An 18,977-nucleotide genomic window follows, 5' to 3' on the forward strand; every position below is an offset into this window, starting at 1 on the left:
ACACCTACATTAGCTGCGACAGCACAATGATTTAATTGATTTGGATGTTTTTGCCAAATATACCAAGATCATCAGAATCACCAACTTCACAATTTATATCATGACTTATTGGGATGTTGGTACATAAAAAAAAGGATTAACTAAGTTTTCATTTTGTTTCTACACAGGACACATCCACTTCAAACATGTAAATATTGCGGCAAGTTTATGACCTCATCATACGCAAATACACTAACCGACCGGTTTGCCCTCTTTGCTGCTGCTTTCAGACAAGCATCAGTAAGGCTGGAGATTAGAGTCTAACAAAGATACTTTCATATTTCTCCTCATGGAGAAACAGTGTCCAATTTTGAATATCTCCAGACCTCCTGTGACTGTTTTCAAGTATCCTGTGTTTCAAGCCAATATTGCCATTTGGATGTAGATCTATAAGATTGGAAAAGTGAATGAGAGGACAAGTCAAAACATTAGTCTGTTACATACTGTTCAGACATGCAGTCAAAAATCTACATGACGCACTCATCTGTTTACCCAGTTTATAAGGTGATCTGTTGTTTATGAACATCAGTAATTGAACTGGGACCAGGTTTGAGTCTGACTTGAAGTCAGAACAGATCTGTAAAGGCACAAGCCACCACTTAAATACTTCCTACAAGATAGTTATAAATAACATCCACACAAAGAGCAATTATGATTTCTAGAAGTTGGGTCCACTTGTGTGATGAATAATAACTTAAAGGAGAACTCCGGTCAATTTTAACATTGAGCTCATTTTTTTGTACATTTGGAGTGCTGTCAATACAGAGAACAACGACAAAAATCGGTGTTGCCTACACCGAGTTATTCTATTTTTAAAATTTGCACCCTGTTGACTTCAATAGGGCAAGTAGTAAGCCTGCTTTTTAGCCTCTTAACATCCTTTAAGTGTCATTACAAGTGCACAGAAAATGTGAGTGATTCCTTCCGAGTGAACACGGGTGGATCTGACTACAGTAGATGTTAGAGATATTAATAAAAACGAAGTTAATTCAGCCAGCGCTCATACCTTTGTTTACATCCTGTTTTCGGTGGAAGGCCATAGTAATCGACTGTCGAGTTCACGCGCATAGGTTTAGTTACCAATGATCACGCGCGTGAACTCGACAATCGATTACTATGGCGTTCCACCGAAAACAGGATGTAAACAAAGGTATGAGCGCTGGCTGAATTAACTTCGTTTTTATTAATATCTCTAACATCTACTGCAGTCAGATCCACCCGTGTTCACTCGGAAGGAATCACTCACATTTTCTGTGCAATTGTAATGACACTTAAAGGATGTTAAGAGGCTAAAAGCAGGTTTAAAACTTGCCCTATTGAAGTCAACAGGGTGCAAATTTTAAGAATAGAATAACTCGGTGTAGGCAACACCAATTTTTGTCGTTGTTCTCTGTATTGACAGCACTCCAAATGTACAAAAAATGAGCTCAATGTTAAAATTGACCGGAGTTCTCCTTTAAGCATGCAAATAATGTGCATACAAATTCCAGTAATATTTAATGCACATTCCTGCATAAAACATATTAGATTTCATAGGTGTGTTCAAGGGCCTGTTTGTTGAGTAAAGTTTACCATGGAATAACACTCAAACATTATTGTTCAGAACTCCCTACAACTGTGTACTGCACTATGGAAGCATGCTTTCTTCAGTCATTTAAAATTGGACAAGATAAAAGTGCTTAAAGGCATGCCGAAACCCGTATTATGGCATACATCTGAGAGTAACAGATCACTGTAAAAGTAAAAAAGAAAAAGTAGGGTTTAAAAAAATATATCGTATACATGAATTATTTACAAGAAGATCGATAACATGGATTTACAAAGTAGATACAATGAATTTTCTTTTCATGCCAACTTCCAGGGGATAGAACATTTACGAAAAAAGGGTCGATAAATGACAATTCTCAAACAAAACAATGGTAATATTGATTTTTTTATTTCTCTTTTTTAGAAAAAGAAACTAATACAAGCTCATTTGGTTACTTACACACTTTGTCATTATTTAAAACTTTTCATTTACTCCTATTTCACTTTATCACTTATTTTCATGCGCTCTGTGACTATCATGCTTTGAACCACATGGCCAACAGTCAACAGACAAATGTTATTAAAGGAAAATTACATCATTACCTTTCACTTCTCTTTAAAACACAAGTAAAAACTCTATAAAAGGGTGAAATAAAAAGCAATACAAAAACCTGACCAGTAAAGCTGGAAGAGAAACATTAGTCATCCCGTGCTGAGCCTTCATTATTTAGTCAAGTGTGTTCAGTTAAAGGCACAAGACTAGAGTCCCCCCGAACCGAGGGGTTCACGCACTGAGACGAAACAAAAAGAGACAGCCATGTGAACGGGTGCTTTGGTGAAAAATTCATGATAAACAGACAGGAAAGCCAAAGCGAAGTAGAAAGATGTGGAGCGTGATGCCGTTATTGCTGTGGTAGAGATCTCTTTTGAGCATAAAAGATGGATTTCACAAGAAAGGTAGAAAAACACTAAACCATTTTCACAAGGTTACTTTCCCCTGATGTATTCCAAAAAGAAACAGAACAACTGAAAATGTGCGGGAGACCACATATGAACCCAAAAATTATTATGATTGGACAGACACTATAGAGGCCTGGGGTTTATAGTTTTAATTTGAGCACCAACATCTCTAAAGCTATACTGTTTTTTTTTTTCTGAAATCTTATTAAATGTCAAATCATCTTTACACCCACTAAATGTGTGGAATCATATATAAATGTCCATTAAGCCCCAAAAGGGTTACAACCTGAGAAAGAGGTGTGAAGAGACATGTTGTTTTTCCCATTAAGAGGACTTTCGCAACTACTTGCATGAATTCCTCATTCTTACCTTGGTCCAGGTAGCAAACTGATGCTTTACAAACTTAAAGGGCCAATGGGTTAAGCACCATTCATTTTCACAGTCCTTCAGCAGATTAGTGTTTTACATTGAAACAATTAGCTTCTAAGCATTCAGTGTTTAATTCACAGCTAAAAAGAGTGAGGCAGTGTCAATAAACATGCTTACATTAGACCATTCAACAACCTTCCGAACAGCCAAATGCATACATTGTTTGTCCTTACAGTGGTTTCACGTGGACAAATACTCAAAGTTCAGACATTGAGCAGTGCCATTGTGGGCGGGTGAATGTGCTGCGTGCTCTACTGTATAAAGAACAAAATTCTCTTGTAAACCTAAGAGTGAAAAGGGAACAAAATAGGTCACTATAAAGAGAGATTCCAGACTACACCATCGACCAGAGTCACTGGAAATTTACCACACTGTGTCCTGATGGTGAGCTTTGGGGGATGGGAACTACCCTGCACTATCTCTTTAGTCATGTTTTTTTCCCCTTATCTTCTCACGCATATGCATAAGAATAATTGCAAACAAAACAAAAACGAAACATTATATAAAATGCTGGACAAGAGTGAGGTTATAGGAAAAAAACTGAATGCTGAAGGATGCATGTCATCCACCTTTTGTTATCTCGTAATTTGAACATGTTTATGAAGTCTTCACACTGGCAGTTTGGTATCTATCATCGATGAGTGCAAACAGCACACAGCTATTGAAAATACTGGCAACGTGCAAATCCCTTCCCCCATAATCAGCTGCAGGGAAATACATACTGCTGTTTACAGGCAAACACGTGATACTGCCTGTTGCCTTCGATTGAAACCTGACCAATATCTTTCAAAATAGCACTGATAAAAAACACGCTCCTACAACACCTGTGAAAAAGTCTTTCCCAATACCTTCCAGGAATGGGCATGGCCATCAGGCAGCATTGTGACCAGAATTACTCCACCACTTACCAACAAGTACAAACTTTCTTATATCTTGTTCTATGGTAACATATTCAAAGCAACAGCTTCTCAAAAAATAAACAGTTGTGGAAAGAAATGGCTGAGAGTTTGACCTCTCACTGGGATGCAAGTGACTGGGGAAGATACGGTTAAAATAGAATAAAATTTGAAAATGTGCTGATCTAAATTAGACCAAGATAAGATAACATGGGCTTTAGAACACCAAATAGACATTTAAAAGATGTTTTATCTGAAAATTAGAGCCAGATGCTTGACCTAAAACTGCAAATTCACTCTAAGCCCTTAAAAAGTATACTAAGATTCACACATACACGCAAAACAGCACTTAGAGATGCAAAGGTTGTAGATTTGTCTGAGCAGAAGTAGTGTAAACTTCAGAAAAGACAGGATAAGGAGCGAGCAACAGCATCAAAATTTCACCCACCTCAATCAACAGCACTGGATTCAAGACCAAAGTGTAAAAAACTGGGCTGATGTCAACTTTGAATTTCACACTCTGAAGGCCATTTGAAAAAAACACAGTATAGTTGTATAAAAGTTTTTGCTTGCTACACTTCATTAAAAATTGAAACAGTGAGCTTTGACACTCATTTAGAAAAGAAACGGGGGAAAAAAAATCCACTTCTAAAATGGCTACAAATATGTCTTTATCCCTGAAAAGCTAAGGAATCTCTATGAAACAAGCTTCGGCAGCACTGTGCGAAAGGGTATACTTCCGGTGGAGTCACCCATCATGGTGGTCCGCAGTTTGTTGTTAGTTGAGCCCATGACTGGGGGTACCTTGGAGATGATAGTAGGGAAAGTGGTGCTGTGCTCTGTGATCCGTTTGGGCAGCATGGATTTCTCGCCACCAGGTGCAGGCTTGGGCAGTCTCTTGTAGAGCCAGGGGTGCCTTAAAGCCTGAACTGGTGTCATTCGAGTACTAGGGTCCCAATCCAAACACTTCTTCAGAAAGTCAATGAACGTGGGGTCGTCACAGCCTTTTAGGGCCGACCCCCACTCCTTGCTTCCTGGGGGACCTCGCAATTTTCCTCGGCGAGAACGGCTCCCGTTGAGGACTGCGGTGCCATTGCTAAGTGTGCTGACCGTGCAGTAGCGTGGGTGGCCTTTGGAGCTGATGAAGTTCTTGGCACGCTTGGCTTGTTCCAGCAGTTTCTGAGGTGGCATCCCTAGTAGCTCCATCATGCAGGCCAGCTGGTCACCTTCATCTTCACCAGGAAACAGAGGGTATCCTGTAAGCAGCTCTGCCAGAATGCAACCAAAGCTCCACATGTCTATAGGCATACCATATCGCGATCCCAAGATGACCTCGGGAGCACGGTAGAAGCGGGATTGGATGTATGTGTAGACACGCTGGTGATCGAAACAGCTGGAGCCAAAGTCAATTACCTTGATCCCACTCCTACCCTGTTGCTTCAGCAAAATATTCTCTGGTTTCAGGTCACAGTGGATGATCTTATGGCGATGGAGAGCATCCAGGCATTGGAGAATAGAGTGTGCAAACTTGCGTACCAGCGGGAGACTGAAACCCTGGAACTTGTTGCGTTTGATGAGCTCATACAGGTTCATGCTGAGCAGCTCAAAAGTCATGCATATGTGGTTGCGGAAGGTGAAATTCTCCAACATGTGAACTACGTTCATGCTGCCGGTCTTGTCTTGCTTCTTCAGGTGCTCCAGAATTCGGATCTCCTCAGCAGCTTGCCGATGGAAGCGCTTTTCGTTACGCACCATCTTCAAGGCAAGGTGCTGCTGTAACTTGTGGTCATAAACCTTCGCCACTTGTCCAAAACTACCTTTGCCGATCACCTTGAGGAACTCGTAGCGAAAGGCAAGGTGATCATGAGGTACGTGGATGTATCCTCCCTGGTCGTCGTCATAACCACAGTTGTTAGTGCCCCCTGTTACTGCCTGCCTCTTCTTGGCATTTGGTCCCAGGAAGTAGATCTCATGATAGGTGTGGATCTCCTGTTGCTCCAAGGTAGTTAGTTGCTGTCGGTGTTGCTTGATAGCTTGTTCTGGGGTCATTGGGCTGCCCAGCTTTGTGACTTTTGTTGAGCTCTCTGAGGATTTCACAGAGCTGTTGCTGTCCACGCTTCTCTCTTTGGAGATTGCAGCTTGGGACTTAGCTGGTACTTGGCTTGTGCCATTGTGCTGGGTCACACCATTGAGTTTGCGGTTGTAGGTGTCCTCGTAAATATATTTCACCTTCATCTGTCCTCCTCGGATTGCTTGGTGATCCTTCATTGTAGGCTTGTTGACACCCTTCAAAAGGAAAACAAGTTTTGTAAGACAAAAATTATGTTGACCAAAGCTAACATTATCTTTTCAGCTGAGGGAATTTTTACAATCTTCCACATAGCTTCTGGCTTATGCATACAACTGAACAATCAATGTACTGTAACTCTGAGGTTTTATCAGACTAGTGTTAAACAATCAATAGCACAAACGTGCAGAATTGATCAGCTATCTAGTAACCCTGGGAATAATATATGACCAGTGGGGACGTTTGATGCATGAGTGATAATTGCAGCGACAGAGAATGCCAGACAGTCTCTGCAGTATGACTGGAATGTGAACTGAAAACTAGTGGAACAGGACATTACTTTCATACTCCCAGGGGATACAAGAAAAAAACAACGAAAGCAAGAGTCTAGTTTTTAAGACCTGAAATCATGCTGATTGCAAAGCACAGTAATGCAATTTATATACAGAATTAACTGCATTTCAGTAGACTGGGAAAACCAAGCAAAATTTTATTTTAGAAAGGGTGAATGACTTCAGTTCCCTCACATACTTTCAGGACAACGCTTGGAAAGAATTTTTGCCATGGTTGAGGAATTGCCACTAGACCTAACTATATCATTAAATATGCATTGAACCTTTGCCTTGCAAAATAAGCATGTCATAAATAGCGGTAGTTTATGCCAGTCACAGTGGGCTTTCCTGAGTGATGGGGAACAGAGGAACTATCTTTCACATTCAGGATGTTTAATGCACCATGACTGCTCCTAGTTCCATTCACATTAAAGATTCCACTATCAACAATTTATAGTTAAGACCAAGAGATAGCTTATTTGGCTCTGCATACAGCAAAAGAAGAAGAAAGCAAAGGACCAAAAATTAGGTCACTTAGATACAATTATTAAGTGCCAAATAAACTGTGCCAATCATTTTGGAGGGGGAAGGGGCATGGAAAGGCAGTTCCAAGGAGTGAGACAAAAATAGAAACCAGTGTGTTGGGAACTGAAGGATATTGTAGAGACTAGCCAAATGCATCAGCTGTTCAATTACAACAAAAAAAGCTTGGTTGACTCAACAAGGAGTAGGTGACCTAAATTAAATCTGCTTTGTGGGAAGCTAGGTAAATGAACGAGTGGAACTACTAACTACTACGATTGCTTGTACCCCAAATGCCAGAAAATCAAAGTTGTTTATTGAATGTTTACGGCAGAAAATTACTAGTTAATTATTTGCAGAGGGTAATACCAATTAATTATCTTAGAAGTGCAGTATAATAGCATACAAGAGTGATATAGTCTAACAATAAAAATGATTTCACCAGGTCCAACACGTACACCGAATTATTTATTGCATAATAGTACAGTGGAGAATTATCGGATTATCATATCCTTTACCATCACCGGTCCCACGATGACGTATCATACTGTAAGCTACATGCACCTCATTGCAAGGCTTAATCTGTCCAGTTTGAACATGATATTGTTTTAGTGTATTTACCCAGCATAAAAATAGACATTTGATACAGTTATGTTTTATTTATTGAAGGATTAAAAGCACTGGCTTTTCATGCAATACACACGCTGTGAGGCACAACAAACAGACTTGATGTGCTGCAGATGGAACTTGTACCACTATCAGAATGTGGGAGGAAGGCTTGTCTAAATACGCAACGTTCCAAGATGCACAAGTGGCAGCAGAACATGTGCTCAACTAAGACTGAACCACAGGGGTGAAAAACTATCCGAACATATTGAGTTGGAGGAGCAGAGATTGAAAAACTGGCTTACTCATACAAGACTTTGGATTTTTCAAACGCACTTGTTCTCTAGAACTGAATAAAGTTCTTTAGAACTGCGAGCACTAGGGGAACTTTTTTTCATTTAGGGCGCACTGAAAGAATGCTGTGAAAGATGAGCCCCAGAAAGTCCTGGCACTAGGTCTGGGGAACAGGAAGTCAGGACTTACAGTGTGTTTGGGGAGAGGGGGCAGCCCAGAGGGACTCTGTCCATTCACATCAGCGTCCTGGTTCACAATGTGATCGGTGCGCATGTAGGAATCATACAGACCGTCCCCGTGGCGAGCTGTGGAGAAACGCAAACATGAAAAGGAGCCTGGGGTTAGGTGGAGAATCCACAAGCAAAATATTAATACACTTGTCACTTAATCATCCAATATACCCATTACACAAATAAAACATTCTATTACAAAACATAAGAAAGACAGGGTTCCCATTTGAGAAACAGAAATCCCCTTAGGGAGGTATGTAACCAAGTTGCAGGTGCGTCAGACAGTTTCTTGAGCACATTACACAACAGGTGACTTCATATTAAACCAGGCTTCATGACTCATTTCAGTTTCAGCAGTTTCCACAACTCTGACCGATTATGTTATTAAAGCTTCTTAATGACATAGACCAATTTTGCCTCAAGGGACATTCCACCTAAAAAATGAGGGAGAGTAAATTATGATAGAATTTTCATGCCACTCCAAACGTGCGTGACTTTAGTTCTTTTGTGGAATACAAATTATTTGAATAATGTTTCAACTGCTTTTTTCTCCATACAATTAAAGTATAATGTTGTTTTGGACCCCGTTGACTTTCATTGTATCAAAAATACTGGAACAACAGCTTCATTAGGCTGCATTACAACATGATTGATGAAATGAACACTAAAGAGTTTAAATATTTTTATCAAAACAATCATAGAATTTTTAAATTTGTAATTAGGCTATACAAACTCTCACAAACTATAAACTTATTGAGCATTTAGACCCCATTACTATCACTTAGATGTCAATTCAATAAACTGACCATATGGAGATAATGTGGCCTGCTATTGTTCCCACTGTCCCGTGCATTTTCATTGCTCATGTACATGTGACAACTTCATCAAGAATAAACAGGATGTGGTTCCAAGATTATGACATTTGCTTACTTCAGTACATTAACGAAGACTTGTTAACAGCGGCAGTGCATTCCAAAAACAATGAATTGGCTGTCTTCAAAATAGTCTTCGCTTGCTAAGTGAACCAAGATCAAACTTACAGAGCAGGATATTACATTTCATATGGATATACCTACCTGCAGTTATGGGGCCATCTGGTTTTCTGCTCAATATCATCATAGTTGCATGCAATCAACATCAAATATTTCCTTTTCCTCTGAAAAATATTTTCACTAAAGCAAGATCCATCCAAAACAACAATGCAATGTCTTTCTAGTGATACGACCAAAGTATCATCTGAGTCTCATATCCGAGAGGAAGCTTGTTAGATGTCCAGAGAGGCTAGAGAGAAGACTTCACAGTGCTGAAGGGTTCAGGCATGATCCCCTTTAAGCTGTTTTCATGAGGCTTATCAGTTTGACCACCTGTATTACAAGCATGGAGAAGAAGTAATAGAGGTGTCTATATTTCCAGCATGATGAAGAGAGACACAAAAGTCCGAACCTGTAGCTAGACGAATATAACTTAACAAATGCATTCGAATGCTGATGAAGAGTCAAAGTTGCAGCGAAAACAAAAGCGTTTCCGTGACCACAAACTGCCTCCCTAAAGCACAATTAGACCGAGTCCAAAAATTAAACGGATGTCGACTTCCCCCACTCTTTCCCTCTCCTGAATATCGTGTTGTTGATTTGAACAGAAGAATCATCCCAGTCCGAGCACACGGTCCAGCGGCCAGCTAAAGCTCAGGCTAGTGTTTCCTCTTTTCCGGATAGTACAGGTCTAACTTGCTTTCATTATAAAAACAAGAAGTCCAAATTAACTCATAATCTCAAACAAGTTGTCTCATAAATCGTCTGAGTGTTTTGGATGCGCGTTCCGTCCCGAAATCGAGCGCATAGATATGTGTGGTTTCTTAGCTTGTTGCTAAGAGCGTCTTCAGCTTCGCCCAGCGCGACGTCATCAAACAGAGCTCGTGAGGAGACTGCCTGCTGGGGCGAGGCCAAACCAACGCCATTCTGGCTCAAACTTCCTGTAGTTTCAAGGTTGAACGATTGACCTGATACAAGGAAGTACTTATTGAGCCAAAATGGCGCTATTTACTGAAAAGGCAGTTTAAATCCAAACATAAACAAAACGAAACAGGAACGGTTCGAGTTGAAAATAGATTAGGCTACTAATGTGATTTCTGTAGTGATGACAACGGAATGATATATGAATATATGTGACCCTGGACTACAAAACCAGTCACATTTTTTGTTGAAATTGAGGTTTATACATCATCTGAAAGCTGAATAAATAAGCTTTCCATTGATGTATGGTTTTAGGATAGGACAATATTTGGCCGAGATACAACTATTTGAAAATCTGGAATCTGAGGGTGTAAAAAAATCGAAACATTAAGAAAAACGCCTTTAAAGTTGTCCATTGTGCTGCATTCACTCACAAAAATGAATGTTTTATTTATTTACGGTAGGAAATGTACAAAATATCTTCATGGAACATGATCTTTAAGATCCTAATGATTTTTGGCATAAAAGGAAAAATCTATCAATTTGAACCATACAATGATCCAGGGTCATATATGTGCGCATATGTATTGTTTTCGACTGAATTGCAGGATGGAATTAAATGGAGAATTACAATTAAAGTCCCCATGAAATCTTTTGGCTTTTGGTATGAATCATAGACAGTAAAAGAAATGGACACAGCGACACCATTGGATTCAACGGAGAAAAGTGAATTAGAAGCACTCACTTCCTGATGGCTGAGCGTACTGCGCAGACTCAAACTGAGCTTGACGACGTAGATGTGACGTGAGCAACCTGTCTGTCTTCTAGTAGCTGTGCCAAGAGAAATCTGAATCATTCCCTTCCGAAACTTGCAGAGACGGAGAGTGTGAGTAGGAGGTGCCCATGAGCTTGGAGCAGGAGAATCTTTTGCTAAGTATTCTGATGAATTATTTTGTCATTTTGCCTCCACGTCCCCCCGATTGCCTGCGAGCTTCTCCTTCTGTCTATACGGTAATTCTCTACTGTGCGACAGAGAGTCGCGTGGTTATGATGCAATCGTTAGCCTATTTTTACAAAAACAGCTTCTACGGGGCCATAACGGAAGCTACAAGGTAATGGAGCCTTTTATACATTTTCGTGTTTCTTTAGAAATAAATAATGGACAAATGGAGTCTTTAAACGCCTCAGATGTAAAGTTATTCGCTGTCAAAGTGACGCCAAAATGAATGGGAGTCAATGGAATGCTAACAGGTGGGGGTCCGCTAATCAATGGCGGCGCCTGGGGAAGCTTCAATGTTTTATGAAACATTGGCCCCCTGGTATGAATATGTTATGTTACTGTTATCTATAGGCTAAGCTAAATTGCTCCAAAACAATGAAAAAAAAAAAAAAGTCGCATTTAGAAGACATAAGCATTCAAAACTCTCTAACTTCCGCCAGTATGAATCGATGATTTTGAGGACATCACTCTGCACTTCAGGTTCTCATCAGATTTTCTGTCCAATCAAATGCTCTCTAGAATCTGAAGCGTCCCGCCCCCTACATTACATATAGACGCTGAAGCTTCGGCTAAAATCTGTCATTTGATCACAAATATACTATTGTCTGCATGCATGGTGAAGGTTTTATTAATATTAATGGTAATATTAGGGTAAGGTAATATTAAATTAATATTAATAATTAATTAATATGAATGTTTTTATTCATTAAATTAAACTCCCATTTCTTTTTCTTTCTTTTTAAAATGTTTGTAAATTACATTAAATAGTGTTTTGTATAGACGTAAGAAAAAAAAATATTAGAGTGATATCATTATATAATTTGATTTGCATAATTTAACCAGTTTTATTTTGCAAAATGATGTTCATTATATATTGTGGATACACATTTCTATTGGTCCTTTGTTACCCCTTTTCATTTTAAAGATGGCCTAAGATGGGGGAAAAACCAATTCACTAAATGTCAGAAAGAAGAATGTCAGCAAAAATTAAGACGTCACCATTAAATAGTGACCATTCGAACAAAGTCAGTAGAATATATTTTTTCCCTTAAATCTCTTAAAAAGTTTTATGTTACATACACATGCTAAACATAGAAAGCACAACTATACTGGCAATCTACAAAACAGAGGTACAAGATTTATTGCATGATAAATATGGAACATATCAAAACACACCAATCCTAAGCCTTGTTGGATATCTTAAATTGCCTTGGCAAGTCTAGCGTTGTTGTCAAACTCTTTAAAGCCCAGATATAGATCAACTTAGGCAGAAGAGCACATGCAGGGGTGACAAGGGTGATATGGTGAGACATGTCATGCTAAATTGGGTGTGCTTACAACAGGACCCTGGCCATAGTATGCTATTCTTAGCCATCAGTCTTAGGGGAAGCTGAGACCTGTCTATATTTGAGTCTTCAGATGACATATTGACATTGTTTTCAGGTTGACCTCTCAGTAGCAGACATGACATGCCCACCTCATGAGGGCTCTGTAACATTATGATGGACACTCACAACTGCTGTCTTTTTGTGGAGACTTAAACGGTTTCTAGGTGTCCTTAAAATATTGCCAGACTTTTCCAAATATGGGCAGGCTGTTGAACCTGTAGGTGGATTTTACCAAGTGTTTATTTAAAGTGTGGAGCCAGTTCAAACTAAGTTTACGATTGAAATAACTTGTTTTTCTTGTAATGTGCCATGTGTACACAAACGTGCACAATGCACTGCACGTGCGCTATCTGACCCTTGACACTACGGTTTAATGTTGGCTGTTTCTTATTTGTTCTAGACACAATGTAGCAGTTGTGACAACATAGTGCATGTCCTTGCTTTCTTTATGCTGCTACACAATACCATATAATGCATATGTTAGTATGCAATGCATCTAAAAAAATACTACTGCAACTGTTTCTTTCAATTATAAATAATATTTGGACATCTTTTGCAATTGAAGCAAAGTGTTTGCATTTGAACTATGATTAGGGTTCCCTCTGCTGGTTGTGTTTGACTCGTGCAACCATGATAATGCTATACTATTATTGATGTAAAACTAGTGTATGATCCGTAGATAGAAATGATGAAATCCGTCACTTAATACAGGACACAAACAGTAATATTTTGGCATATTTTCCACTATTGTAGTAAAACATTTACAGTAAACCACTTTTAAAGGTTTAAAATTTTAATTTTATGCATCTAATTAAATCTACATTTGTAATATTCCTAAAATTAAAACTATACATTTGTTTGTAACTCAAGTTAGTTGCCTCATTTAAATTTAAACTAAATCTTTATTATTTGTAAAGTTCTATTTTTCTTATTTATAATTTAAACGACATAATTGTTAGTTACCTCGTTTATTTAATTGTAAATAAAAGACAAATTCATTGCCATTAAAGGGTGACCTTTTATTTCATTCTTAAGTATATTTACATTACAGCTTTATAGACATTTTAAACATTTGATACTCTGAGAAAAAAAAAAAAAAAAAAGTTTACACACACTGAAACTGAGCCAAAAAATAAATAAAACAAATGCACACACGCACGCACGCACGCACGCACGCACACACCTCAACATTTGTAATCACTAGTCCCAAAAAGTCCCACATGGACTTAATGGCTCTGACATTGAAAGCACCTGGCTACTGCCACTGAATGTGTGTGAAATCTCTCAACGTGGAGTTATAGGGCCAGACATCTAGAGCATATGTACAGTACACAGTCAAGAGAAGCTACACGGAGACTAAAGGCACTGCCAGCAGGAATATGGCGGTCAGGGAGAAGTAGCCCGAGCAGACATACGAGGCCCTGCCGCTTGCTTAAGGGTGGACGTGAGTCTTCCAGTCCACCAGGAGGTGTACCCATTCAAGATCAAAATATACAGGTCGAGTATATGGGCACAGTGTTGTTCCAAATGGAAACGTATGACTCTAAAGTACCATCTCTACTAACATACAGGTCAAAATTAAGAGACTGGGACTTAAATGTGCTTTTAAGGGAAATGAAAAATGATATATCAGTGCCTTGAACATTAAATTGAAAGGTTTACAGTTCCAGACCAATATGGAATACCGCTTCAGTGCTTTAGAATGCTGTTCACAAATAATAAAATTCCCCCAGTGTCACAAACACATTCAATTCGCATGCTCCTGCATCATTTTTCAGACCAAAGTATGCACATAAAAAAAAAAACTTTTAAATGCAGATTATCAAAGCACAAAAAAGAAGGGAAAATTGTTAAATCCATCTCTGTCCCCTATATAATATAATATTGACTACTTTACACACTGGCTGACCAGGAGTGTGTGCAAATCATAGACATTCTGACTCCACTTTACATTAGCAGGAAGATCTCTAAATTGCCTCGCAAAAAGCTTTGTAATTACAATATGGGGAACTTGTTCTGTTTTCCTTTGGTGTAATGCAGATTGAGATCCTCGTGGTTTGGATCCATAGAGCTTTTAAGAGTGCTGATCTAGGAGATGCCCTTTAATCTAACATGACCTTGTGTATTATGTGCTTAAAGCTGAAGTGATTCGGAAAAGCTTACCGGATAACCACATCCCACAATCCTCACATCCACCGATGCTCCCAGCACATTAAGAACTGGTGGCACACTTAAGAGACTGAGGTGATTTGTCAGTGCTGAGTGTTTTTAAATGCTATCACGGGACACCTGAATGGACGAGGGGCCATTGAGCCATTTCACATTTCTCGAGGAGCTCAAAATGTCTGCGTCCGAGCTTTTCAAACACTTTTTTTATAGATGCAGCGACAGTTATCATAGAGATGCGCAGCTATTTTGATCATTTAAATAGAAAGAAAGAATATTTTGACTCTGTGAGGTGAAATATTGAGCTGTAGGGTGAAACATTATCACTAATACAGTTCAACTGCAGTTATATTAAGAAAATCTCCAGTATAAAGAGTATAATTCATTGTTTTTTTTTACAGTAGTATGTTTTAATTGTCTATGAACTGTGTAATTTGATATATGGACACTATTAGGTACTATTAGTCCTCTGAAATCTTGCAGGCATCATATTTTCTATAACTTCTCCCCACTTCCTTTTTGAGCAGGAAGTGCTTTTTTTTACTTCCCTCTTTCATATAGATATTCCCTGATAGAGGACATGCGGTAGACACAAGCAGAGAGACCAAAGGGAAAGTCATGCTTTAAGTAACACTTGCAGTAGCAGCAATAGCAGCAGCATATAAAAAGACACAGACAGATGGGGTCGATGTAAAAACAAAGAGAGAAACCGAAACAAAACCCATTCAATATCAAAAAGCATGACTGCCAGAAACAGACTCCTGGGCTTTCAACAGTGTGCCATTTCCAGAGAGAAGGATTACTCTTGAAGTATTAATCTTTAGTTCCAACCTCCTCTTCGTCTTAGTCATGTCTCGGATCCTTTTGCCCATCTTTGGGGGTTAAAGGTCACAGAGCCATGCTGAGAGCTTGTACAAAGTCCTGAGTGGAGGTTTAGTGAGTTCGACTGTTGGGCTGCTGGTCCTCCAGGCTGGCCCGGCGTTGGCTCAGTGGGGCGAAGGAGATTCTGTGTCCTGCATTAGCCCGGTTTGCCCTCGACCTTACATATAGCCTGTAGCAACTTCTCCCTGTAGGCGGCGTAACGCTGCTCCACCTGCCGCATGCGATCCTTCTCCTCCTTCTCCAGGATGATCAGGAAGTTCTGCAGCTCAGGGACTGAGAATGCATGCCACTGAAAAATAGACAGAAGACTATGTCTCAGTAAGGCCAGACACAGGAAACAATAACCAGAAAATTGATTTGTCTGAAATAGAACTGTCTACTGAACCTATATGTTAAAATCTATGCAAGGCTTTTACGCAAGTTATTAATAATAATTATATATATTGTATATAAAGTAACCTTTTTATTTTGCTTTGTACAGTTTCAGTGGCATATAATAAAAAATTATAGCAAGAATTTTGGTTACACCGTTGATTTTAAGGTAACCTTGTTACAGTTTAATAATACATTTAAGTACTGAGTAATATTTATTAATTACATGTATTTAATAAATGATTCGGGTTTGGGTTAATTATGCATTATTTACTGCATAATTTACAAGGGTTAATTATAAATTATTTACTGTTGTTATTATTAATATATAGTAAGTACATTTAAGATGTGAAACAGGGACACTATAAAATAAATTTTACTAGAACGTAATGATAGAGCAGGCTGAAATAAAAATGTACACACACACACACACACTGTATATATAAATATTAGTGCAAGTGATCTGAGGGCGCTCACGCATCCTGGTGTGTGACGTGTACGCAGACTGGTGCATAGATATATACACTAGATGTCGCCTTGACTACGGCATTCGTTAAGAACTGCCATAGCCAAGGCGACATCTAGTGTATATATCTATGCACCAGTCTGCACCAGATCACTTGGAAGTGGCTGTGTATAAGAGGTAAAAACTATATAAATACTGTTCGTTTTCTCACACAAACCGCTCGTTTCGTGTCTTAGGCCATCAATGTGTACTTACGATGGGGAATTGTTTAATTTGGACGACGGGGAATTGTTTTAATTTGGACTCTGTGCATGCTCTTTGAGACAGTGACCATAGACCTGCATGATATGACTGTCAGACAAGAACGGTTTGACCTAAAAATATCAAAATTGAAACTACTGCGGAAAAAAAGACACCTACATCTCGGATGCCCTTGAGGTAAGCTAAAACATACCAAAATTTAATTTCAAAGTGAACTATCCCTTTAATAACGCGTTTAACTGACAGCACTAATAAATATATTTCCCTCTTTGTAGAGTTTCAGTGATAGAACAGACAGAATTTTTACTATATATATATATTAATAATAATAAAGATAATATATTTACTAATATCAGTTCTCACTCATGTCAGTACATTTTGTTCATGTAATAATTCAATTATTTGATTATAATGTTTGTTGTGTTGGGCAAATATAACAAAAATATTACAAATTTAGAGAGAATAGAAAAGCTCACCTCCACTTCACCAGTCTCGTTTTCCTTGAGTACAAAAGTCAAGTTGTCCAGATCAGGCCCTGCTAACAGCCTCACGTAGAGGGGGCAGTCTGATATTGGCAACTTCTGGAAAAGATCTGACAAAACAAGCAAACCACACATTAGTATTATATATGACAGCAGTATTATGCATAAAGTACATGTCATCTTCATTAGAACGCTCACCCTGGCTGTTTCGACGGGTCTTGCTGTAGAGGGCAAACTTGCGTGGGTTGTCCTGCACCATGAACTTCTTCAGCAGGCCCTGGATGACCTCCCTGACCGTGGTGGTGCTGCTGATGTGTAGCTGCTTAACGGCATCGCTGGGCAGGTAGAAGGATGTGCGATTATCTGAACTATCAGAAGAGGAACACGTTCCTAACTTCCCGTCCACAGAAAGTACAGTCACGGGCCTGCGCAACTTCAAGTGAACCTTTATGAAACCAGTGTATGTGCCATCTGAGCTCTGGAAGATGACAAAACAACTTCAGTCAGGTCATTTCTCACAGTAGAATCCCCAAATTACAACATTGTGAGCGTAAATGCTTTGTTGACTAATCAAAACTCACTAATTTCATTCCATTCTCCGTCACTTTGGAGTTGTAGTCGTCTATTTTTGCTTTGATTTCTTCTTCTGTGAGGGATGTTGGTTTGTCTTCCTCTTCCTCTTTTGTGACGCTCTAAAAACAAGATTAAAACAGTGGGAGCAAGGTTAAAAAGGGCAATCTATATATTAAACACAGTAGAGACCTTGTAAGGTATTAATGCGCTGTGGTGGAAAAGGCCAACCACATCAACACTTCATAAAAGCTGACGCTGTCTCGCATAGCTAGAGACATTATGAGCATGTGCCATGACGTACAGATGGATTGGCGTAGAGGTACCGTATTCTCAACTAGTTGATTATTTTAAGTTAACTTTGCTTGGCTAATAGGGAGTTCCTCTGAGGAAGTACCTCTGTATTTTTCTTTTTTTGTACTGACTGCTGGTATTGAGTGTAGAGAAAGCAAAATATCTCTAAGGGAGGAAGGGAAGATTACTGTTGAGATTAGTGACACTTACGTGATCAAGATAACCAGTTATCTGCCCTTCACAAGAAGCTTTTATGTGATACATGGCACTTATATGACAGCATTCCACTGAATCTGTATTGAGCGAAACACTGGAGGATGGGAGATTCTCCACAGGATGTTAAACTGTACATAATGGATCTAATGAATCTAATACATGTGTAACTATAAGGTAACTACCTTTAACAACCATATAAAATGCAAGCACTCTAGTTTATATGTTGCATTATGCAGGGTTTTGCCCAATCAAATGCTCTTTCAATGCAGTTTCTCTAGAAAATACATCAGATGTAGAAGGCCAAAACGAAGAGAAAAAGATGCGTTTTCAAACAAAAGTGTAAAAGTATGATCGAGGAAAAGGCCTTATATTCTGTATTAAAAACAAAATTGAACACACACACACACACACACACACACACACACACACACACACACACACACACACACATATATATTCTAAAATATTCCTTTCACATTCGTTAATCAGAAAATATATCATTTGAGATATGTTCTTTGCAACTGAATGGTGGAGGACTAGTGTGTCTTCAGTGTCACATGATCCTTCAGAAATCATTCTAATACTTCTTTAGAGTTTAAGAAACATTTCTTATTATCATCAATGTGGAAAACAGTTGATACCATGGTACATTTTTTTATGATTCTTTGATGAATAAAAAGTTCAAAAGAAGAGCAGTGTAAACATTGTCTGAACATAACTTTTATTGATCAAACTCCAGAGGGCAATGTCACACACTTAGTCGTACTACACCAGTCTCTCTCTCTCTCTCTCTGTGTGTGTGTGTG

General features: G+C 38.9%; 2 protein-coding genes across 2 annotated transcripts in view; both read right to left on the bottom strand.

Moving 5' to 3' along the window:
* Positions 1–1,959: 1,959 nt before the first annotated feature.
* On the bottom strand, positions 1,960–10,114 carry dyrk3 (dual specificity tyrosine phosphorylation regulated kinase 3). The gene is made up of 3 exons (XM_081357785.1): positions 9,199–10,114; positions 8,082–8,197; positions 1,960–6,137 (listed from the first exon to the last, which is right to left on the bottom strand). Exons 1-3 carry the CDS (start codon positions 9,239–9,241, stop codon positions 4,548–4,550), a joined length of 1,749 nt encoding a protein of 582 aa, XP_081213911.1. The 5' UTR covers positions 9,242–10,114; the 3' UTR covers positions 1,960–4,547.
* A 3,348-nt stretch (positions 10,115–13,462) lies between these two features.
* Positions 13,463–18,977, bottom strand: part of rassf5 (Ras association domain family member 5) — a 44,068-nt gene continuing 38,553 nt past the window's right edge. The window contains exons 3-6 of the mRNA XM_081357995.1: positions 17,673–17,783; positions 17,290–17,569; positions 17,086–17,201; positions 13,463–15,799 (exon numbers count right to left, since the gene is read on the bottom strand). Coding sequence (XP_081214121.1) covers positions 15,647–15,799; positions 17,086–17,201; positions 17,290–17,569; positions 17,673–17,783 — 660 coding nt within the window. The 3' untranslated portion in view covers positions 13,463–15,646. The remainder of the gene's footprint in view (positions 15,800–17,085; positions 17,202–17,289; positions 17,570–17,672; positions 17,784–18,977) is intronic.

Source organism: Scardinius erythrophthalmus (genome assembly GCF_964197995.2).
Source record: "Scardinius erythrophthalmus genome assembly, chromosome: 25".
Classification (NCBI taxonomy): Eukaryota; Metazoa; Chordata; class Actinopteri; order Cypriniformes; family Leuciscidae; genus Scardinius; species Scardinius erythrophthalmus.